General features: G+C 43.6%; 1 protein-coding gene and 1 long non-coding RNA gene across 6 annotated transcripts in view; one reads left to right on the top strand and one right to left on the bottom strand.

The window, feature by feature from the left end:
• LOC143785267 (sulfotransferase 1C2-like) overlaps positions 1-10,256 on the top strand; it is a 54,730-nt gene extending 44,474 nt beyond the window's left edge. For all 4 annotated transcript variants that reach the window (XM_077274009.1, XM_077274007.1, XM_077274006.1 and 1 more), the window contains exons 4-8: positions 1,956-2,053; positions 5,808-5,934; positions 6,206-6,300; positions 9,728-9,908; positions 9,991-10,256. In XM_077274009.1, coding sequence (XP_077130124.1) covers positions 1,956-2,053; positions 5,808-5,934; positions 6,206-6,300; positions 9,728-9,908; positions 9,991-10,103 — 614 coding nt within the window. In that variant the 3' untranslated portion in view covers positions 10,104-10,256. The remainder of the gene's footprint in view (positions 1-1,955; positions 2,054-5,807; positions 5,935-6,205; positions 6,301-9,727; positions 9,909-9,990) is intronic.
• The window catches only part of LOC143785269 (uncharacterized), a 52,357-nt gene extending 33,448 nt beyond the window's left edge, over positions 1-18,909 (bottom strand). Inside the window, exons 1-3 of one of the 2 annotated variants that reach the window (XR_013217964.1) lie at positions 18,756-18,909; positions 16,003-16,239; positions 10,384-10,716 (exon numbers count right to left, since the gene is read on the bottom strand). This is a non-coding gene — a long non-coding RNA (uncharacterized LOC143785269). Of the gene's footprint in view, positions 1-10,383; positions 10,717-16,002; positions 16,240-18,755 lie in introns of those variants that run through there. The other variant, XR_013217963.1, reaches the window with a different exon arrangement.
• Positions 18,910-24,992: the final 6,083 nt, after the last annotated feature.

Raw genomic sequence — 24,992 nt, 5'->3', positions numbered from 1 at the left:
AGGTGTGGAGATGAGGAGGCGCAGTGAGCGGGGTCCCTTTCCCCGGTGAGGTGATGCAGCAGCCCGGTAATGCAGCACAGCTGGGTGAATCCTGTTGTTATCGGTGCGCGCGGCCATCTTCCTGAGGCCGCGCGTGCGCAGATGGAGGTCTCTGCTGCCCGGGGCTTCAGGAAAATGGCCGTGGGATGCCGCGCGTGCGCAGATGGGGATCGCAGCGGCCATTTTCCTGAAGCCGAGTTCGCATCTCGGCTTCAGGAAAATGGCCACCGCGATCCCCATCGCGGCTATTTTCCTGAAGCCCCGGGCAGCAGAGACCTCCATCTGCGCACGCGTGGCCTCAGGAAGATGGCCGCGCGCACCGATAACAACAGGATTCACCCGGCTCTGCTGCATTACCGGGCTGCTGCATCACCTCACCGGGGAAAGGGACCCCTCTCACGCCATACCTCTCACTGTGCCTCCTCATCCCAGCACCTCTGTCGGTAACCACTGCTGCCACCCTCCCATGGATACCAGGCCGTGGCGTCGCCCACCTAAGCAGGAAGGGACCCTGCTCAGGTGCACGCCGTACCGCCTCACCCCACCTCTGCCGACACCATGCCTCCTGTGACCCTGCTCTGCCACCACCAGCCCACAGGTAAGATACTGTAAATTCGGACAATAAGACAGACCCCCATCTTATAAAAAATATTTTTTTCTGCAATTTTCACCCCAAATTTGGGGTGCGTCTTATGGTCCGGTTAGTCTTATATGCCGAAAAATACGGTATATGCCTTTTACTGTATCCTATGACTAAGGGTGCTATTATCACGCCTGAAAGGCGTCAGGTTTTTTTTTTTTTATAATTTTAAACATGGCTTGACATTTTGAATAAAGGTTTTTGATTTTATGCTGAATATGTCCCTTCCTCTTTTCCTACTTGGATGTCTTATTACAGTGGCAGTTTGGGAGGAAAAAATAATTTTTGGTGACACTAATCTTCTAAAAAAAATTCAATAGAATTTTACAGTCGATACATCAACGATCTAATCAACATTTGGAAAAACACAGCGGAGGAGGCCAACACATGTCAGATACCTTAATAATAATAATTTTCAATCTGAAGATCACTTATTTTGTGTCTAATCAGAAAATTAATTATTTGGATGTAACACTAGCTGGTCATTTACCAACACGATCCATTCTTATTTACCCTTGCAGAAAACAAACAGATAATTCCATTTTGGATGGTACAATGTAGGTTGCACCATCGGCCCCTTAAAAACCCGTCTGTAGAAGACACCGATCTACATAACATCTCTGCGGTTTCTAGGCACATGGAGGCAATTCCCGCTCACTTTTGTAATCACAGGAATAGAGAAGTTTTTCCCGCCAACCAAAAATTCTAAACCACGAGTCATATTGGATTTTTAAGTTGCAGACGAGATCACGGCAAGGACTGAACGTACGTCAGGATCTCATACTCCAAGATAATTAACTTTTGTATTTCACGTCAGATATTCTCCCTTTACTATTATTTTATCCTTACTTGTTGTGTGTACGTCAATTGTCATTTGTTCATGGAAACACAGGGATCGGACACCTCGCTTCCCTTTTAATTAGTGAAAACACCTGTTAAAGTTTGGCAATGTATTTAAATCCCGTGGTTCCTTTTTCTAACACAGACCATGATTAAGACCCCACAGTCGAAACGCGTTGGTCGTTAATCCCGCCTGATGTCTCCGTGTGCTTCCCATATGTCTTTTTAATGCGATACTAATAAATGTGAAGCTTTTCTCACCTCGCTGGAGAAAGTTCTTTCCGTATTGATGTCACAATGGTTTGTTATCTTTAAGTCAGAAGCTCCAGTGGTGAACTGGATGAACCATTGGCCATGTATCTTCCAGGAGTTCACTTCTTTGATTGTCAGAGACGTTCTTTTATTTTACAAGTCCAACTTGTTACCTTTCCCTCAGGAACTGAGATCTTAAATGCAATGGAGTCTCCGCGCATCATCAAAACTCATTTACCCGTGCACCTCCTGCCAAGCAGCTTCTGGGAGAAGAAATGCAAGGTACTGGAAGTATGACGTGAGCTCCTTGGAGATCGTAGACCATCACCCTGCATCTTTCTGATCAGTCTGGAGTGACGTGGAGCCTCGATTTCCTTATTCTCTTGCCGTCTGCTTAGGTCTTCCTTTCAAGTTCTCCGTGGCCAATTTCTCTTCCTGTAAATCTTGGTCTTTGCCTCCATGGAAGGCCTGCTTATTCCTCTTACTTTATATGTGACCTATCTTTTTTGTGTACAGGCTTCTCCATAAAAGGTCTATCATACTGCTCCAACCATGTCCGTCGTTTGTGTTGTCTTGTGATCTCACTTCCTGTAGGAATGACCCATTTCTTTTCCAATGACCGTGCCAACTGGTGAGCCAAGTCCATTTCTTTCTTAAACTAAGTTGTCCATCTTTTTGTCGAGCCTGCTTGCTCTCTTATAATGTACCCAGGTCTATTTGCAGCAGAGACTGACTATCCTATTGCTATATAACAAGTTACGCTTGCACTCTTGCCCCAAGTCGCCCATACACCTTTGATAGCTGCCAGATTATTATTATTTTTTTATTTATTTTTTTTTAAGAGCTGTTTTTCCCGACATGCACTCTTGGCCTCATTGGGAAGGGATGCAGATCTATAAAACGGTTTGACAAGAAAAAAAGAACCTTTTAAAAATTTACTTTTAATAATTCATTAAAAAATGTATATTTAAAATTAGCCAAAATTGTTCCAGAAAGTGAAGTATTTCTCCCAGAAAATTATTGCAATTACACCTGTTTTGTTATACACATTTTTATTTGCTTTGTGTGTTTTGGAACAACACAAAAAAAAGAAGAAGAAAAGGCAAATTGGACATAATTTCACGCAAAACCCCAAAAATGGGCCGGACAAAATTGTTGGCACCCTCAACTTAATATTTGGTTGCACCCTTTTTGGAATAAATAACTGCAATCAATCGCTTCCTATAACCACCAACAAGCTTCTTACTCCTCTCAGCTGGGATTTTGGATGACTCTTCTTACAAACTGCTCCCGGTCTCTCATAGGTGAAGGTGTCTTCACCCACACCAATTGTAAGATCTCTCTACAGGTGATTAATGGGATTTAGATCCAGACTCATTGCTGCTACTTCAGAACTTTCCAGCGCTTTGTTTCCATACATTTCTGGGGGCTTCTTGAAATATATTTTTGGTCATTATCCTGATGGAAGACTCATTACTTAGGACATAAACCCAGCTTTCTCACACTGAGCACTACATTGCCACACAGAATCCCTTGCTAATCTTCAGATTTCATGACGCATTGCACACAGTGAAGGCACCCAGTGCCAGAGGCAGCAAAACAACCCCAAAGCATCTTTGAACCTCCACCATATTTGACTGTAGGTACTGTGTTCTCTTGTTTGTAGGCCTCATTCCATTTTCGGTACACAGTAGAATAATGTACTTTACGAAAAAACTTTCTTTGTCTCATCTCTCGACAAGACACTTAACCACAAGGATTTTGGCTTAATCACGTACATTTTGGCAAACTGCAGTCTAGCTTTCTAATGTCTATGTATCAGCAGCGGGGTCCTCCAGGGGTCTCCTGCCATAGCGTTTCATTTTATTGAAATGTCAGTGGGTAGTTTGCGGTGACACCGATGCCCCCTGAGCCTGCAGGACAGCTGGAATTTCTTTGTAACTTGATTGCAGCTGCTTATCCACCATCTCTACTATTCTGCGTTGCAACCTTTCATCAATTTTTCTCTGCCGTCCACGTCCAGGGAGATTAGTTACAGTGCCATGGGTTGTAAACTTCTTGATTAATGTTGCACCTCATGGACAAAGGAACATTAAGATCTCTAGAGATGGGCTCGTAACCCTGAGATTGCAAGTCCTCAGATAGTTCTCTTCTCCTTCTGTTCTCCATGCTTAGTGCGGCACACACAGACACACAATGCAAAGATTGAGTCAACTTCTCTGCTTTTTATTTGGCTTCAGGTGTGACTTTCATATTGCCCAGACCAGTTACTTGCCACAGGTGAGTTTGAACGAGCATCATATGCTTGAAACAAAGTTGTTTACACACAAATTTGGAAAGGTGCCAACAGCTTTATCCTGCCCCTTTTTGGGGTTTTGTGTGAAATTATGTCGAATTTGCCATTTGTTCCTCAGTTTTTTTGTTTTTTTTATTGCTCCAATATACACAAAGGAAGTAAACATGTGTACAACAGAACGTGTGCAATTGCAATAATTTTCTGGTAGAAATACTTTAATGTTCTGGAATAATTTCAAGGGTGCCATCACTTTTGGTCATGACTTTACATGCTATATTGGGTCTATCCTATCGCAGATATGGCCGTACTCTATTGCTAAAAAGTCCTTCTGTAGGTTTTTTCATACCGTGAGAAAAACGCACATGGTGCTAGCGGGGATCTCACCGAGGTCACGGCAGTTCAGGCTAGCAGGGATTGCAGCCTCATTGACCGGAGGTAACCTCGATGGCGTCACTGAGGCTGCGATCGCAGCAGTTCAGTCACCTGTGGTCTCAGCCTGGACTGTCGCATCTTGGCACTGTCCAGGTTGAAAATTGTTGATCCCCCAGACATGGATTACATCGTGAGACAGAACGACGGACAGGTGATGGATATTGTTGTTTTTTATTTTTTGTTTTCTTACAGGAGATGAGGGCTTTGGTGGAATTAGGCATTAGGTGAGTATAAATGTTTGTTATTTTTAAATAAAGTAAAAATGTTTTTGTTTTATTTCAAATAAAATACTTTATACTTGCTGTGTCTTTATTTACCATACAACTATTGAATTAGTAATGGATAGGTTTCTTATAGACGCCTCTCCATTACTAAGACGTGGGCTTGATGTCACCTGACAATACAAAGGTGACATCAACCCCACAAATATGAACCCCACTTGCCACCGCTACAGGGCAAGTGGGAAGAGCCGGGCAAAGCACCAGAATTGGCACCTCAAATAGATGTACCTTTTCTGGGTGGCTGCGGGCTGTTATTTTTAGGCTGGGTGGGGGCAATATCCATGGCCCCTTACCAGCCTGAGAATACCAGCCCCCAGATGTCTGCTTTAGCAAGGCTGGTTGTCAAAAATGGGGGAACTATGCCATTTAAAAAAAATTTATTTAAACAATTAAAAAAAGGGTTGCAGCCCCCAGCTGTGAGTTTTGCTTGGCTGGTTATCAAGAATACAGGGTAACCCACGCCATTTTTTTTTTTTTTTAATTATTTATTTACAGAGCAGGAGCCGGCTAATGAATACTTCCATCATCCGCTCCTGCTCTGGCTGTTGTTAGCTGCAGCAGGCGTTGGATGATGGCACCAGTAGTCCCATCAGCTGACACCAGTGATCGGAGGTAAACTTTATACCTCCGATCACAGCTGAGCGCCTCATGCTGTCTTTTTTGACAGCGTGGGAACTGCGGCTCCCTGACCGGCGGGGATGATTCCACTGCCGATCAGAAGCAGGGTTTGCCGCGCTGTCATGCACATGAGTGTGACAAACACCCGGTGTTCGGGCAGCGGAACCTGAACAGTAACACGGATTTCCTGGTGAAATCAGTGTTCGGTGTCTGTGCGTGAACAGTAGATGTTTGGTATGCACGCCGAACTTTACTGTTCAGGTTTGCCCATCTCTATCAAGGACCATAATTTTTTCTTTACAGCTTGCGGCTGAGCCAATCCACACCTACAATTGTACCTTACTGTCTTTTCCTCTATGGCTTTTCACTGCAGAGTATTTCAGTATCTTTATTTTTACTTCTTCTGTAGATCATTTACATGGCTCGGAATCCTAAGGACGTATTGGTGTCGTATTATCATTTCTATCGTATGGCCGTTGTGCACCCAGATCCGGGGACTTTTGAAGAATACCTGCACACGTTCATAGAAGGGAAAGGTACATATAGTATACCCACCCATGGTGTGACAACAACCCGGTAACATAAGGGGTTAAATCCTATAATGGAACCTGGACTGTAACCTTCTTGGATGCAGATAAATATAATATTGAGTTACTCGGACCAGTAACTATACCGGTAGTCTGCAGACTGCGATCCGCCAGCTATTCTGAAACTACAACTCTCAACATGCACTGAAAACCCTCCTCTGCTTTTGATTGTTCACACTTTGACCTAATTATTTATTATCCTTCTCCTTTTTCCCCGTAGTTGGCTTTGGGTCATGGAGTGATCACGTGAAGGGCTGGTGGAAGAACAGACATCAGAAAGACATCCTCTACCTCTTCTATGAGGACATGTTGGAGGTGGGAGATATCGTTATCAATTCCAGTAATCCTTAGTAGCATGTTATAGACCCGGTGTAGATTAGCTGAATGGACATGGCCATATGTGGGGAAAAAAGTATGTTTGGGTTGTATTAGACGGGCAGAAAGAACCTTAGTATGGTGAATAAGGAGGGAGGCGGTACGGCTATAGTCACCATGTACATGCAGATGTGGAGCAATCGCTGAGCCACTCGGGCTTCATAGAAACACATTGGTTCTGTTGGCTCCTCCTCTACTTGTGGCTCCTCCTCTTTCTGTCTCCTTCTCTTTTTTGGGTTTCTCTATTTTGTGGACGCTCCTCTATTTGTTGTACTTCCTCTATTGTGGCTCCTTTTTTGTGACTACTCAATTTGTGGCTTTTTTGTGTTTCATTTACTATCTTTTTTTCTCCACCACTCTCTGTGGCTCTTCTTCTCACTTTTTCTCTACCATTATTTGTGCCCCCTACTTTCCCTGTGGCTTCTCTTTTCTTTTTCTCCTACACTATGTGTGGCTTGTCACTGTGGCTCCTCTTCGGGCTTTTTATTCACCACTAGTTTTGGTTCCACCTTTCTTTGTGGCTCCTCTTCTCTTTTTCACCATTACCATTCATTAATCCTCTTATCTCTGTGGTTCCTCTTCTCGCTTTTTCTCCACCACTATTTGTGGCTCCTTTTCTCGCTTTTTCTCCACCACTATTTGTGGCTCCTCTTCTCGCTTTTTCTCCACCACTATTTGTGGCTCCTCTTCTCGCTTTTTCTCTACCACTATTTGTGGCTCCTTTTCTCGCTATTTCTCCACCACTATTTGTGGCTCCTTTTCTCGCTTTTTCTCCACCACTATTTGTGGCTCCTTTTCTCGCTTTTTCTCCACCACTATTTGTGGCTCCTCTTCTCACTTTTTCACTACCACTATTTGTGGCTCATTTTCTCGCTTTTTCTCCACCACTATTTGTGGCTCCTCTTCTCACTTTTTCACTACCACTATTTGTGGCTCATTTTCTCGCCTTTTCTCCACCACTATTTGTGGCTCCTCTTCTCACTTTTTCACTACCACTATTTGTGGCTCCTCTTCTCACTTTTTCTTTACCACTATTTGTGGCTCCTCTTCTCGCTTTTTCACTACCACTATTTGTGGCTCCTTTTCTCGCTTTTTCTCCACCACTATTTGTGGCTCCTCTTCTCTCTTTTTCACTACCATTATTTGTGGCTCCTTTTCTCACTTTTTCACTACCACTATTTGTGGCTCCTCTTCTCGTTTTTTCTCTACCACTATTTGTGGCTCCTTTTCTCGCTTTTTCTCCACCACTATTTGTGGCTCCTTTTCTCCACCACTATTTGTGGCTCCTTTTCTCGCTATTTCTCCACCACTATTTGTGGCTCCTTTTCTCGCTTTTTCTCCACCACTATTTGTGGTTCCTCTTCTCGCTTTTTCTCCACCACTATTTGTGGCTCCTTTTCTCGCTTTTTCTCCACCACTATTTGTGGCTCCTTTTCTCGCTATTTCTCCACCACTATTTGTGGCTCCTTTTTTCGCTTTTTCTCCACCACTATTTGTGGCTCCTTTTCCCGCTTTTTCTCCACCACTATTTGTGGCTCCTCTTCTCACTTTTTCACTACCACTATTTGTGGCTCCTCTTCTCGCTTTTTCTCTACCACTATTTGTGGCTCCTCTTCTCGCTTTTTCTCTACCACTATTTGTGGCTCCTTTTCTCGCTATTTCTCCACCACTATTTGTGGCTCCTTTTCTCGCTTTTTCTCCACCACTATTTGTGGCTCCTTTTCTCGCTTTTTCTCCACCACTATTTGTGGCTCCTCTTCTCACTTTTTCACTACCACTATTTGTGGCTCCTTTTCTCGCTTTTTCTCAACCACTATTTGTGGCTCCTCTTCTCACTTTTTCACTACCACTATTTGTGGCTCCTTTTCTCGCTTTTTCACCACCACTATTTGTGGCTCCTCTTCTCACTTTTTCTCTACCACTATTTGTGGCTCCTCTTCTCGCTTTTTCTCTACCACTATTTGTGGCTCCTTTTCTCGCTTTTTCTCCACCACTATTTGTGGCTCCTTTTCTCGCTTTTTCTCCACCACTATTTGTGGCTCCTCTTCTCACTTTTTCACTACCACTATTTGTGGCTCCTCTTCTCGCTTTTTCTCTACCACTATTTGTAGCTCCTCTACTCGCTTTTTCTCCACCACTATTTGTGTCTTTTGCTCATTGTGGCTCTTCTTTCTATCCACCACTATTTGTGGCTCCTTCTTTCTCTGTGGCTTCTCTTCTGTGTTTTTCCTCCACTCTTTGTGGTTCTGCCTTTCTTTGTCTCTCCTCTTTATGTGGCTTTTCTATCTGTCTCCTTTACTCTCCCTTTCTCTTTCTCTGTTTGTGGCTCATATCTTTTTGTCTCCATTACTTATTGTGGCTCCTCCTTACTGTGGCTCAACTTCTCCCTTTTGCTCCACTACTATGTCCTAATTCCACCAGGGGGTCGATCACCGGATGGCACGACACACATTGGGATGGAAATGGGGAGAGAAAGGCCCTACTGATAGGGAATGAGGGATGGTCACTCCCTGTTCAAACCTGAGCCTGACCCTGCACTCCCCTAACACCCTAAGTGGGTCCTTCCCACCACCATCCGGAACCTCGTCCCTCGCTGTCACCTAGCACTGCCCTGACTAGTGCACTGGCAGGCAAGGGCGTTAGCCTCACCAATGCAGATGAAACAATACAGGGGACAGTGACAAACACGAGGTAGACAAGGAAAAAACACCAAACTTAGCTTAATAGCCTTCTCTGCTGCAAAGCACTGCACAGCAGAAGAAAGGCACCCAGACCATGAACTCCGCGAAACTAGCTGATTCACCACTACATCCAGCGAGTTCCTTACTCTAGACTTGGTCCACATAGATTGCTCCATCACTGACAGTCAGCTGATGCATCAGGTGACTAATTAAAGGATGGTGGGAGTGGTCACCACCCACATCAGCTGACCTAAGCACTCTGCAGTTGCAGCAAGAGAAACTGACATTAACCTCTGCTGGCCTGAAGGGAAAAAGTTACACTTAAATCATAGTGGAACCAGAGCTGCTACAAATCCAAAAATTAATTGACACTATTTGTCACTAATCCTTTTTCTTTTTCTCCACCATTTGTGGCTATTCCTGTTTCTGTGACTCCTCTCTCTGTGGCTCCTCTTCTCTTTTTCTCCACCACTATTTGTGGCTCCTCCTCTCTCTGTGGCTCCTCTAAAATTTCAGACTGAATTTAGTTGCATAGAAATTCAATTACCCATGCAGGTGAACGGCGCACATGTACAATCCACAACCAGCTCGGTCTAACACAGCAGCAGTGTGACCATAAAGATAAGGACGGGATTAGACAAGGAGCTGGGAAAACTTTCTAAACTCTTACCGTCTATTTGGTGCAGGACCAAGACCGTGAGATACGGAAGGTGATGAAGTTCTTAGGGAAGGATCTTCCTGAAGATGTCCTGGAAAAGATCAATCAGCGCACCACCTTCAAGGCCATGAAAGACAACCACATGACCAACTACAGCTCCATCCCTTCCTTCGTCATGGACCACAACATATCTCCCTTCATGAGGAAAGGTACCAGGTGCTTCTGGGGATAATCAATACTGATGCTAGGTGGTATTTATAGTTGTCCAATCCTGTATTTCTGCCTTTTTAGGGATTTGCGGAGACTGGAAGAACCATCTCACAGTGGCTCAAAATGAATTACTTGATGAGTATTATCAAAGGGAGATGGCCGATACCGACCTGACCTTCCACTTCGAGGACTGAAACTGCGATCTGCAAAGCCCTTCTCCTTATCTCAATCTTTATCATTGCACATAAAGATATTTTATAGGTTGTAGTCACTAACAGTAATGACGCTGCCATTATCAGCTTCTTGTTTGTACTTTACATCCAGTGAAAATAAAAGACATTCTGTTACTTGCCGGTGTTACATGATTCATAGTCATAAAGTAATACTAGGAAACTGCAATATGTATTCTCCGGGAGAGGAGAACGAGGTGCCCATGGGTCACCACGGCTGAAAGCTCCTGTGCCCGCTGTGAAGATAGAAGACCATGATTTCGATCATATACTCCCAATTCTTTAATATTGCAATATATAGAATAAGTGATAGGAGGAACGCAAGATCAAGTCCCCCTAATGGTACTTAAAATGAAAAAATATATATATTTCTAAAAATCTGGAAAAAAAATTTGAATCCTCCTAATTTTCCTTTATTAAAAATTAGGAAATTGAAAATAAATAAATATATTTAGCCTTACCACGTCCGTAAAAGTCAAGTCTATCTATTAATTCACCCAAATGTTAAAAGCAATAAAGAGAAAAAACATGAAATACCAGAATTGAACTTTTCCAGTCACGGCAATTCTACCTAAAACTGCAATAAAAACATGATCAAAATGGGATATCTACGACAAAATAGTATCAATATAACAGCTAAAAACAAATCCTAACACCGTTTCATAGACATAAAAATGAAAATGTTAAATGTCTCGGAAAATGGCGACACGTTTTTTTTTAATTACAAATTTCTGAATGTTTATTCCCACTACTTAAAGGGAACCTGTGATCAGGATCGTGCACAATAACTACAGGCAGTGTCAGGTCGGCGGCGTTATACTGATTACACCGATACCTGCTGATGAAATCCATCTTGTGGTTGTTGTTTAATCTTTATTTTTGCATTAATGAGATTCTGGTGCCCTAAGGTGGGGCTGGTGTATGTGGTGCTCTGATTATATAGGTGCCACGGCTGGCCCCCGCCTGCAAACCTGTTTTTCGTCTCAACGCGTAGCAGGGGCCTGGTTGGATTCGATGGCGCCAAAACCGCCACCCTAGGACCCATCTTAGATTTTGGAGTTTTTAGCTGCCAGAGGCAAGGAGAGGGGATTTAGGTCCAGCCCAGAGGGCAGGAGGGGGGTGAACCAAATGGGTCAAATGCTCGTGTAAAGCATGGCCTATTGCTTTTCTTTGGAGCGAGCGCGACAACATATATGGTGAGAAGTCAAGGAACAGAGGAGACCACCAACATCCCATGCAAGCCAGGTCTTTCATCTGACTGGTAACGGACTCTTATATTCTACATACTTTGTCCTACCACTATTGTATTTGCATATCTGACCATTGTATATGTATAACCATTGTGTATATAGTGTATTGTCTAGGGTGTCCTTAAGACTAATAAATATATAATTTAACCTTGGGCTGCTCTTATCTCGATCCATGAATCCATACGTCCGTGATCTTGACTTAACTTTCCATGCTACCAGGGCTGGTTTCTGGCCCAATATAACCCTATTAATGGACCAGACTTATATCTAACGAGGAAATGGTGGCAGTCTGACAGTGCTGACAAGGCACTGTTTCACTGGTGCTAGTGAAAGGGGCATCTCAGCCTATTAGGATTGTGGGTGAATGTGGTGCCACGTCAGTGACTGCATGTGGATTTTTCCCATGGTTTATTGGACCCTTATGGCCTTGTTCTTCGGGTGCTCCTACAGAACATACCTTCCTGGCTCTTTGTTTTAAAAGTTTTTAAATGTGTTTTTAGTGCACTTATATCTGCGATAAAGCCTTTCCACTTGGTATTACATGGTGTGTGCACTGTTATTTGCGCTGCTTTTTTCTCCCCTTCATTGTTTGTCCTCAGGCGCATGTGGTTGCACCACCATTTCATTATCATTGTTTACATGAGCGGTGCCCGCCTATTTTCTTCTTTCAACAAGGGAAAAAGATGTGGAAAAAATAGCACCGCCTGACCATTGTACCTGCTTCAGCTACCTCAAATTAATTTCATACAGCTTCCAAAGGTAGGCCTCTATGAATGTGTGTTGGTATGCATCGACTAGGTGACATTTTTGATAGTATAACTGATTATCTGATGCTCTAAATGTTGAATCAGCCTACATGAAACAGCTTAGTTATTATTAATCATCATTCCATGGTATATAATTATCTCACTAACCTCTCAAGGAGGATTCTGTAAGATGGTAGTGTGGCACCCCTGAGGGTCAAGTTACCACAGAGGTACTGCACCTCAGCCAGAGGTGTGGTGCCCCAACTCTCTGGTACGGAGGGGACACTGCACGGAACCCTAAAACTTGCACCCATCACTAGACCTCTCCAGGCCAGGGAGGGATTAGGTAGAAGGTGTGGGTGGAGAAAGTGAACAAGAGGAGGGGAGAGTAAGTCAGGAGTCTGTGGGAAGGAAGAGAAAAGCGCAGACGAGAGAGAGGGTTGGAGCTGTGAGGAGCCTGTCCCGGCACAAGAGACCGAGAGAAGGGAGAGAAGATCCCAGGAGAAACGAAGGGGTCCAAGGGGCACTGGAAGTGTGGAAACCACCTTTGGGGCCCGCATCCATCCATCGCCAGGTGGCGGGACCAGTTCGCAGTAGGGGAACCGGCCCCTGATCTAGTGGAGGAACTTCAAGTCCCAGCTAGGAACCCGGAGGCTGTTGTGTTTGCTAGGGCAACGGCCACATGTACATCTATTTCACTGAAAAGGGAGTCACAGAGGGTGAAGGGGACAGTGAAGACGTCACCCGACAGGACCCGCCACTACCGGCTTGGGACACTAGGTGTGAAGCGAAGGGCAGGAGAGGCGAGAGCCAGTGCAGCGAGTCGGCCAGTAAAGGCACATACTAAGGGGGTTCTGGACAAGTGCCCCAAGTTACTGGAGACTTGGCTGGACCACTAACCCAGAGGACACAGCACCCGGCTGGATACCGTACTCGTACTGTGAGTAAAACTTGAAGACTGCACCTTGCTGTTTCCTCTCTCTTTATTGCGTCATTTACCCTGCACTGCATCTACCATCACCATCTTTAACATCATAGGCACCCTGGGGCTGAGCTGTACCTGTGGAGAGCTGTGCCAACTATGCTGCATCACCATCAGCCCCAGCGGTCTCCTTAAGCAGCGTCAGCTATCCCTAGGCGAGCACTACAGGTGGCGTCACGAACAATTCCCCTACAAACATTCCACCATCATCACTTTTATTCCATGCCCAGAGCCACGGATCAGGTCACCGCTGCCGTGACCACCCCTTTAACAACCGTCCGACCCGGTTCCGAGTACCCCACGGCCCTAGCAGGTGTCCCAGTAGGACCTGCCTGTTGCCACTACATAGATCCTTCTAGGACTAATGAGAGTTACCCATGATATAGAACAAGGCGAAATGATAAAGGAAGGGGGGGGGCGAAAAGCTAATTCCCGAATTGCTCTCATGGTTAAATCCCTTTAACCTGTTCAAAGGAATAGGTGGATGGATATCGGGTGTAATTCATGTCCTAATTCAAGCAGTTTTACTGCTACTGATCATTGCAGGGATGACGAAGTTATTTGTTATGCTTTCCAAGAAAATTCTCAGTTCTAATTGTAAATGTTTTCCAGGTAAATGTAAAGCTAAAGTCAATCCTGACTCTGAGATAAGGCAAACTGAGTTAATGACTACCTCGATAACCGCACTCCAACGTGAATACATATTCTACAACAAGCAAACTTCCGTAGACTTGGCTGATTGTATGTGTTGTGGAAAACCAATGGTCCGATAAAAGACAAAGAACCCACAGAGAACTTACAAAGACTCGCTGACAATATGGACTCTATGAATTACACTAACAAAAACTATATTCTATTCTCTAAGACATATTTTAATATATTAATGAAAATGTCTATTATGTCATAAAAATATATCTATATCATCCCCTCATAATAATCCCTTAATCCCTTGATAGAAATCAGGTTAGAAGGAACAGAAAGTCTGACTCACTGATATACCACGATATACATAGGATAAGCCGTGTATTTTGTGAAGTAGGGCTATCCTGCAGACCTGAGTAACGGGAAGGGATCAGCGAGGGCAAGGTAGACCAGATGATAAAAAGAGGGGAGTCGTGAAAGAAATGGTTAATTTCTGTTCTGAATAAAATACAAGAAAAATAGTGTTATGCAAGAATGGCCTCTGTTCTCAGGTAGCTGTCTACGTGCCGATATTTTTATGGCCTGATGGTTTTTCTTACAATTCCTAGAAATTGGTCGAGGACATATTATTGTTTCCAAATTCTGCACACTCAGTCTAAATTCTCTTCAGAACTTGAACTTTTGAACCGTGTGACACTGACATATGGAAGTTCCCCCACATGTTCTCATGTAGTTTCTCATATACCAGGATGTGTTTGACAACCCATTGTATAACTCATATTTCTGCCAGATTACTGTGTAATGCTTCATTTCCCTTTGATATTGTCATATAAAAGACCACCCTATCAATTCATTAAACATTTGGAAAGCGGGGGAACGGGCGGAGAGGTGAGCGTGTTTTTTTTTTTTTTACCAATACACTGAGGAGAGGAAAATGAGTGGTGGGGGAGAACAATGATAGGGTTGGGAAAGACGATAAGGATGGAGATCGGGAAAAGAATGATGGGGTGATGTGAAGAAAATGATGGAGGTGGGGGAAAGGACAATGATGGGGGTGGGGGAGAGGACAATAGGGGTGGCGGAGGGGCAATGATGGGGCTGGGAGATAATGACTATGGATGTAAAGGAGTGGACAATGATGGGGTGGGAGAGATGACAGCAAGGGATGTAAAGGAGAGGACAATGATGGGGTGGGAGAGATGACAACGAGGTATGTAAAGGAGAGGACAATGATGGAGGTGGGGAGAGGACAATGATGGGGTGGGAGAGATGACAACGAGGTATGTAAAGGAGAGGACAATGATGGGGTGTGGGATTTGGATGGGAGTAAGGGTATGTGTCCACGTTCAGGATTGCATCAGGATTTGGTCAGTATTTTACATCAGTATTTGTAAGCCAAAACCAGGAGTGGGTAATAAATACAAAAGTGGAGCATATGTTTCTATTATACTTTTCCTCTAATTGTTCCACTCCTGGTTTTGGCTTACAAATACTGATGAAAAATCCTGACCAAATCCTGATGCAATCCTGAACGTGGACACATACCCTAAGGGAGACTTATAATGGACTTATGAACAGGGGGAAGGGGAGGAGGTCATTAGATATGGATATAAAATTAATTGGGTGGTGGAGGAGGGTGCTATCCTTTGATAGTGTCATAATTAATTTTGAGATGGGGTGGACGATATCAGGGACTACAAATTTATTGGAGAGAGGAGAGGGTAGGTTGCATAGAACCTTTTATAATGAATTGAAAGGTGGGAGAAGACGCTGTCAGGCACTTGTAATGAATTGTGAGGCAGCGAAGGATGCTCAGTACCTGATAGCATCTTCTCCCACCCACAAATTAATTATTATGCTATCCTTCTATATTATTTCAAAACACTCTTTTTCGGTGATTTCTTTGTATCTCTGTTCATACTGCACCCACACACACAAATGATACATTATTTGAAAGGTAAACTTGCCCCCTTCACCAAGAAAATAGCAAAACAAACCACACATCCACGATGTTATCACAATATACACTTTAAACATTAATTTTCATAAAACTGCAGTAAGGAAAAATGACCTGCAGGTGGCACCACACTACCCCAAAGCACAATACCACAAAGCTGAAACAAATCCTAACATTTGCCTTGGGGGCTTTCCAGCTTGCCGAACTGCTTGCCCGGCTGATTTCAGGCAAGTACATATAAAATATTTGCTACACATGTGGAAGTAGAATAAAAGTAAAACTTTACCTGTTTAAGACTTCAGCTTCAAAACTGAAGATATAAATGAATGCAGCCTAAAAGGGACCGGTTCTGAACCATCAGATTTTCCGTATTATTGGACAGTCATTGAAAAGTCTATCTTCCTTCTAAGGTTGCAGCTTATTGGTGACCTGGAGTCACCTCTGCTTCCAAGTAAAAAACTGCAGCGCTGACATAACTCAGACTGTACATTGTTTCCCGATGGGAGAGATTGGTGAAAACAACCTTGCAAAAATTGAAAAAAAAAAAAAGGTAAAACAATCTGCAGGTATTACTTTTTTTTTTTTAAAGGGATATTCCCAATTATTATACAATGGTGTAAATACGCTCAGTTATGGGGTAACTCCTTCATGTTTACTGCCAAAGTGGCACTGCTGTACAGGGAGCTGCTCCGTTCACATATATAGGGCTATGCTGCACTTCCCTACACTGCAGATAGATGGCAGTGCTGCTGTTCTTTTGCAAGGGTCCTGACAATCAGACTTCTTCTGATCAGTAAGTAAAATACCGTTATGTTTAATGCTGGGGGAGTGATCCGTATGTCATCCGTGTGCAATGCGAGGATACGATTTTCTCGCCTGTAAGCAGCCGTGTGACATCCGCATGGCGAGATATTCCTGAAATTGCCTGTGCCCCCGACAACAATGTGCGAACATTTCTCATGGGCCAACTAGTCAAGGACTTATAATGAAGGATGGGGACACAGGACAGGACTAAGGCTAAGTGCACACGTTCAGGATTTGCCGGAGAAAGTTCTGCATATCCCAATGTGTTCGCAGGAAGAAATCTGGGTAAAACACATTTTCTTGCCATGTTTTTGCCATGCTTCTGTTGTGTATTTTCCCCCACTCTTTAGTACGGGTGAAATACACTGCAAGACAGATTTTAATCTGCTGCAAATCTGAAAGGAAAAAATAATCAGCGTGTGCACAAGACGTCAGGGATCTCAGTCACGTTTCCTGTACTGTAAAACCTTCCATATATTCAGTGTGCACAAAGCCGAACAGGTAACTGGGGAGTCACAGACTGAATACTTTATATTATTGGGGGGCAGAGATTATAGGTAATGGGGGGACAGTGCTGATTATCACTTTATATTGTTAATAGTGGGGAACATATCTGTATTCGGGGGGAGGCACAGGTATGTATACAATGTAAACTTGTTATTTTCAGGGCTGCGATGATCATCCTGACAAGACGAGTCGTGGCTGGGAGATGTCAACATGAAGGTCTGACCAGATGGAGAAGAAACACGAGAAAGCGGCTCTAATCAGACGAACCGTCAGCGGTGCCGGGATGTAGATATTATTCTGTATCTGCACTGTGTTATCTGTGAAATCCCTTATTCTACATTCTCACATTGGTGTGAAATGTCCGTGTGCTGCCAGATTTTTTAGCAGACGGCACATGGACTCCCAGAGACTAATAGATCTGTGAGGGTCAGAGAATGTTCTGTTCTGATCCGATTTTGAGGATCAGAATAGGACATGATAAATGAGTCTGTAAAAGCGGGCAGCACACCGACACTGCGCACAGATACGGGAATGTAGCCTTATTATGTACTAGCTATTGAACCCGTTCTACGCCCGGGTGGCGAGCATTTATATTGGTATATGGTCACCATCCTGGTATGTGCTGCTCCCATCCTGTCATGTGCTCCCATCCTGCGCCCCATCCTGTCATGTGCTCCCATCCTGCGCCCCCATTCTGTCATGTGCTGCTCCCATCGTGCGCAATCATTCTGTCATGTGCTGCTCCCATCCTGTGCCCCCATTCTGCCTGTTCCTGTTTCCATTCTGCCATATGTTGCTCCCATCTTTCTCTCTCTGGCTAAACTGCCCGAGTGCGGCTGTGCCGAGTGCGGGCGGCTGTGCCGAGTGCGGGCGGCTGTGCCGAGTGCGGGCGGCTGTGCCGAGTGCGGGCGGCTGTGCGTGGCTGTGCCGAGTGCGGGCGGCTGTGCGTGGCTGTGCCGAGTGCGGGCGGCTGTGCGTGGCTGTGCCGAGTGCGGGCGGCTGTGCGTGGCTGTGCCGAGTGCGGGCGGCTGTGCCGAGTGCGGGCGGCTGTGCGTGGCTGTGCCGAGTGCGGGCGGCTGTGCGTGGCTGTGCTGGGCGCCGAGTGCTGGGGGCCTGAGCAGGCAGGGACACCGGCGCGCTGTGGGGGTCAGGTGCCGGAGTCGCCGCTAGCTCAGGCCCCCGGCACTTGCTATATTTACCTGTCCCCCCATTCCACTGCTGCGCGCGGCTCCATCTTCCGGGTCCTGTCCTCTGGCTGTGACTGTTCAGTCAGAGGGCGGCGCGCATTAAGCGCGTCATCGTGCCCTCTGAACTGAACGTCTCAGGCAGAGGATGTGGAGGACGGAGGCTCGCGCAGCGGTGGAACGGAGGACAGGTAAATATTGCATACTCACCCTCCTGGCTCCGTGGCTCGTCCCTGCTTCTCCATTGGAGATCGCGGTGTGCGTTCAGTGCTTACGCATACCGCGATCTCCTGGGAGCGTCACTCTGTGGGGTCCAGACTGCGCCGGCGCTTGCGCAGTCTATAAAGGCTTCGGAAAGAGTGACACTCCCAGCGTTATATTATAGATAGCGCAGTCCCTTAGAATATAGTGTACTCACTTATTATGTATGGCACAGTCCCTTAGAATATAGTGTACTCACTTATTATGTATGGCACAGTCCCTTAGTATATTGTGTACTCACTTATTATGTATAGCGCAGTCCCTTAGAATATAGTGTACTCACTTATTATGTATGGCACAGTCCCTTAGTATATTGTGTACTCACTTATCATGTATAGCACAGTCCCTTATTGTATCAGCATCTGACCAAAAGACCAGTCCATCAGCTCCTCCTTTAGAAATGCTTTCCCATGCTTCATCAGCCGTCATTGCATTATACATCTAACAAGACAATAATAAAGTAATAAATATGTAATAAAGAACAGTGCTCTATATAATTTGATAGGTAAGGTACAGTACTGAACATAACGAGAGAGCACTGTGTAATAAGGGAAATAATATACATGATAAAGAAGACTATATATATATATATACATGTATGTGTGTGACTATACACAGTTGTGCTCAAAAATTTACACACCCCGGCAGAATTTTTGCTTTCTTGGCCTTTTTTCAGAGAATATGAATGATAACACCAAAACTTTTTCTCCACTCATGGTTAGTGGTTGGGTGAAGCCCTTTATTGTCACACTTCTGTTTTTTCTCTTCTGCAATCATAATGACAACCCAAAACATCCAAATGACCCTGATCAAAAGTTCTCATACCCCATTTCTTAATAACGTGCATTGCCCCCTCTAACATCATTGACAACTTGAATTTTTTTGTGGTAGTTATGGATAAGGTTCTTTATTTTTTCAGACGGTAAAGCTGCCCACTCTTCTTGGCAGAAAGCCTCCAGTTCCTGTAAATTCCTGGGCTGTCTAGCATGAACTGTGCGCTTGAAATCTCCCCAGAGTGGCTCAATGATATTGAGGTCAGGAGACTGAGATGGCCACTCCAGAACCTTCACTTTGTTCTGCTGTAGCCATTGACAAGTCGACTTGGCCTTGTGTTTTGGATCGTTGTCATGTTGGAACGTCCAAGTACGTCTCATGCGCAGCTTCCGGGCTGATGATTGCAAATATGCCTCCAGTATTTTCTGATAACGTGCTGCATTCATCTTTCCTTCAACTATGAACAAGTTTCCTGTCCATTTGTACCTCACACATCCCCAAAACATAATTGATCCACCTCCATGCTTTACAGTAGGAATGGTGTTCCTTTCATCATAGGCCTTGATGACCTCTCTCCAAATGTAACGTTTATAGTTGTGGCCAGAAGTTCAATTTTGGTCTCCTCACTCCAAATTACCTTGTTCCAGAAGTTTTCAGGCTTGTCTCTGTGCTGTTTTGCGTATTGTAGGTGAGATACTTTGTGGCATTTGCGCAGTAATGGCTTTCTTCTGGTGACTCGACCATGCTGCCCATTTTTCTTCAAGTGCCTCCCTATTGTGCATCTTGAAACAACCACACCGCTAGTTTTCAGAGAGTCCAGTATTTCAGCTGATGTTATTTGTGGGTTTTTCTTTGCATCCCGAACAATTGTCCTGGCAGTTGTGGGCGACATTTTTGTTGGTCTACCTGACTGTGGTTTTTGTTTTTACAGAGCCCCTGATTTTCCATTTGTTAATCACAGTTTGAACGCTGCTAACTGGCATTATCAATTCCTTGGATACCTTTTTGTATCCCTTTCCAGTTTTATACAGTTCAACTACCTTTTCCCGTAGATCCATTGACAATTCTTTTGCTTTCCCTGTGACTCACAATCCAGAAACGTCAGTGGCTGGATGCAAGATGCAAGAGTCTGTCTGAATCCCAGAAACTCACTCAACTTTTATTCACACACCCTGATTACAAGTTAAGTAGCCATTCACACCCATTTGTGTCAACGTCTGTGCATGTTATCAGGCCAAAATCACCAGGGTATGTGATCAGGGTCATTTGGATGTTTGGGTTGTCATTATGATTTAAAAAGAGAAAACACAGTAGTTTTACAATAACCACTAACCATGAGTGGGGAAAAATATTTAGTGTTATCATTCATATTCTCTGAAAAAAGGCCAAGAAAGAAAAAATTCTGCCGGGATATGCAAAATGCCTCTTCAGAGAAAAAGAGAACTTGAACTCTATAGCACCACCTGTTGGAAGTAGCGATCCTACAAGTCACAATCAACCCTTTAACGAGTCTTGCAATATGACGGATCCCACCGTGCTGCCACCAATTTGTCATGTACCCACTCTCAGCACACGACTTAGATTAACCCTTGCAGGCACAACCCATCTCCCCTCTCTCAGTCCAGCATTCAACCTCTGCCCTATGCTGTAATGGGAGAATAAATCACACACCCTCTCATATACGCTGTCACCACTCACCGAACACACGGGCGATGAGTCCCGGAAATATTACTACTACTGTCTGCCAATCATCAGGATCAAACACTTTAAGGCTATGGATTCTTTAGAACATAAAAGGTTCAGCTTGTTAAAGTTTTATGCTTTAATACAAAAAGGTACAGTGCTTACAATAAAGAAAAAGGTATAAAAAATATGGTAATAAAAAGACATACAAATATGCAAAACAGTTATAAAAGAAAACTTACAGAAATAGCTAACTTTGTAGTCTGCTTTCTGCTCCCTGGGGGGGGGGTGAATATGGACTGGAACACATCAGCTCGGCTGCCCTCAATCTGTGAACAACTTTGTACGCGTACAAGCCTAATTTATAGTTACTCTTGACGTCAAATTTCTAGACCAGCCTCTCATATTATAATTGCTTGTTTTTGATTGGACCACGCCGCTCCCCAAATGAATATATTATTTTCCTCTGAGCACTCTTTGCCTAAAGGTTCTCACAGATAGATAGTGTCAGGCTGTAATTGACATCTCTCTTCAAAAGAGCTAGAAGGTGTGAAATGTTTCCACTTCTTCCTGGTTCCCACATGACCCCCTGTCGAGATTGGAGACAGTAGACTGCCTTCTCAAGATACATATGTTGTGACCTTTGTGAGACCTGCAATCTCAGGACAGATGTTAAACTACTGCTGGTTACACATATAAACCTATACATATTTCACTACACACATATATACCTATACATATTTCACTACACTTAGGATAAAAGTCAAATCAGTATATCAATTCGCAGACATGGTGTTTGAGGCTGTTGGCCCTTGTCAGTGCGAAGCATGAGAACTGATTTGGCTAGGTGAGAGGCTCTAGACTGGGGTCTAAGGGGTAAGTGTTAGGCTATGTGCCCACGTTGCAGAATGTAAGCAGAATTTTCCTCATCAAAACCGGACTCCCTTGCCAGAAAATGCACTCGCGTTTTTCTAGCTTTTTTTTCGCGTTTTTATCCCTTATTTGTCACGGGGTTTTTTTTTTTGCGATTTTCATGCGGTTTTTTTCCAAGCGTACCAATACAATTATATAGCGTCAAAATAGCCACAATTCTGAAAATGAATGAACATGCTGCGGTTTTTTCCGCGATGCATTTCCTCTGTGGAAAAAAACGCAGCATGGGCACAACAATGCGGAATTCCATTAAAAATAATGGGATGTGTTTTTTAAGCGTTTCCGCAGCGGAAATACGCTTAAAAAACGCATCATGGCCACACAGCCTAAAATTTTGAGCACAACTGTATATATATCTGTAGCATTGTCGCCATGAAATAGGGGGGCACAGACACATTTCTTGCACAGGGGTCCCAAGTTGTCAGTGCCTGCCCCTGGTGTGAGTAGTACTGTGGCGGCAAAATTGTGGGGAGAATACCCTATGGGGGTATCATACTGTGCACAGGGGGGGTGTTTTTACTGGCATCACACTGTATAGGGGCCATGAACAGGGCATCCTAGTGGGTGAGAACAATAAGGGGTTTCATAAGCGGATATTCATGTCTCTCTCACTGTGTTTAACCTCTTTCTGACATTTGTTGTAATACGTCCCTGTGCCTGGGCTTTTATGACCGGGGACATATTATTACTGCATGGCTGTGGGTGGGCAATCGCCACCGGGTGTCAGATGTCCCATAGTAGGACAAAGTAAAAAAGCAAAAAAAAAAAAAAAGTAAAAAATAATTATTTAAATAATTGTGAAAAAATATTATTTAAAAATATCAAAAATAATGAAAAAAAGATATTGTATCTATAAATAAATATTTATATGAAAAAAAAAAAACAATAAAAGTACACCTATTTGGTATCACCGCATCAGCAGCTTACCAGACCTATAAAACTGTCCCACTAGTTAACCCCTTTAGTGAACACCATAAAGAAAAAAACAAGGCAAAAAACAACGCTTTATCATCATATGCCGAACAAAAAGTGGAATAAAACACAATAAAAGACAGATATCAATAAACATGGTACCGCTGAAAACATCACCTTGTCCCGCAAAAAAAGAAGCCCCAACACAGCATCATCAGCAAAAAAATAAAAAAAGTTACAGCTCTCAGAATAAAGCTATGCAAAAATAATTTTTTGCTGTAAAAGTTTTTATTGTGTAAAAACACCAAAACATAAAAAATATATAAATGAAATATCGCTGTAAAAGAACTGACCCAAAGAATAAAACTGCCATATCAATTTTCCCACACTCGGAACGGTATAAACCTCCCCCCACCCCCCAAAAACACTGAATTGTTGGTTTTTGTTTGTTCTGCCTCCCAAAAAATGGAATAGAAAGCGATCAATAATTCTCATGTGACCAACAATGGTACCAATAAAGACGTCAACTCGTCCCACAAAAAAAGCCCTCACATGATTCTGTGGAAATATGGAAAAATTATAGTTCTCAAAATATGGTGATGCAAAAATTATTTTTTGCAATAAAAAGCGTCTTTTAGTGTGTGACAGGTGCCAAACATAAAAACCCGCTATAAATCTGGTATAGCTGAAATCGCACCGACCTGAAGAAAAAAATCGCCTAATTACTTACACCGCACGAGGAACGGTGTAAAAAATAAATAAAACCAATTTTTCACCTGCTGTTGATTTTTTCATTCTGACTCCCAAATATTGCAGGAAGGCATTTCTCCTGCGCTTTGTGCTGAGCGAGTGCACCAGGGTTTCCGTGTAAATCTCTGAAACACGTGATTCAGACGAACCTATGGCGGAAGATTCCCTATAATGAGGCACTGTGGACACCATAGGACCTGTGATCCGGTGGTGTCTGTCTTTTTAGGATTGCATAAAAGTGCCGTCGGCCTCAGTTTTGTGCACTTCTGAAAAGAAGGAAACCGCTGAACAGGTGCCAGACGGAGTGCAGAGTAACTCTGCTGCCTCATTATAGTGAATGGATCCCTCGGGGGTTTCATATAAATCACATCACTCAGAGATTTAGATGGAAACAACAAAGTAAGTGCTCAGCGTAGAGTGTTGGATAAATGTGATCCCAAACGTTATGGAAAATGTTCCCAATAAAAGCTTCAACTCAATCCACAAAAAAAGCAAGTCCCCACTCAGGTCTGTCATCTGTTAACAAAAATATAGTGGGCTTCCACATAACTGGTAGCACAAAGGATCTGGAAACGCAAAATGGCTCCTCACCCGCCAAAAGAAATTCAGCAAATTGTGTACAGCCACATATGGGGTATTGCGATGTTCAGTAGAAATTGTGGGACAAATTTTGGTCCCATTTTTACCCACTTCTTGTGTGAAAATGTAAAATCTGGATCTAAAAAAAAAATTGTTGGTAAAAATGTAGTTATTTTTTCTTCACTGCCCAATGTATAAAAAATTCTGTGAGGCAGATGTGGTGTCAATATGATCACTGCACTCCTAGATGAATTCACTGGGGAATGTAGTTTGTAAAATGAGTTCTCATACAGGGGTTTCTGTTATTCTGGCACCTCAGGGGCTCTGCCAATGTGACATGGCCCCCTCAAACCATTCCAGCAAAATCTGAACTCCAATATGGCTCCTCTTCCCTTCTGAGCTTTGCACTGTGCCTCAAAAGTAGTATTCCCCTACATAAGGGGTATTGGGGTACTCAGGAGAAATGGCACAACAAACTGTATGGTGCAATTTCTCCTGTTACCCTTATGAAAATGCAAAATTTGGGGCTAAAATAACATTTTTGTAAGCAAAATGTGATTTTATTATTTTAATGGCACAACGCTATAATCTTCTGCAAAGCACCTGGGGGTTCAAAAGGTTCTCACCACACTTCTAAATACATTCCTTGAGGGGTCTAGTTTCTAAAATGTACTATGTATTCACTTGTAGGTTTCCACTGTTTAGGCACATCAAGGGCTCTCCAAATGTGACATGACGTCTGCTAATGATTCCAGGAAATTTTACACTGAAAGTCAAAGGACTCTCCTTCCATTCTGAGCTCTGCCATGCACCCAAATTGTAGTTTTCTCCCTCATATTGAGTATCAGCCTTCTCGGGAGAAATTACACAATAAATTGTATGGTGAAAT

This window comes from Ranitomeya variabilis, chromosome 7, assembly GCF_051348905.1.
Source record: "Ranitomeya variabilis isolate aRanVar5 chromosome 7, aRanVar5.hap1, whole genome shotgun sequence".
Taxonomy (NCBI): Eukaryota; Metazoa; Chordata; class Amphibia; order Anura; family Dendrobatidae; genus Ranitomeya; species Ranitomeya variabilis.
Note: the sequence above shows the minus strand (reverse complement) of the source record. Positions and strands in the feature narration are given on the sequence as shown.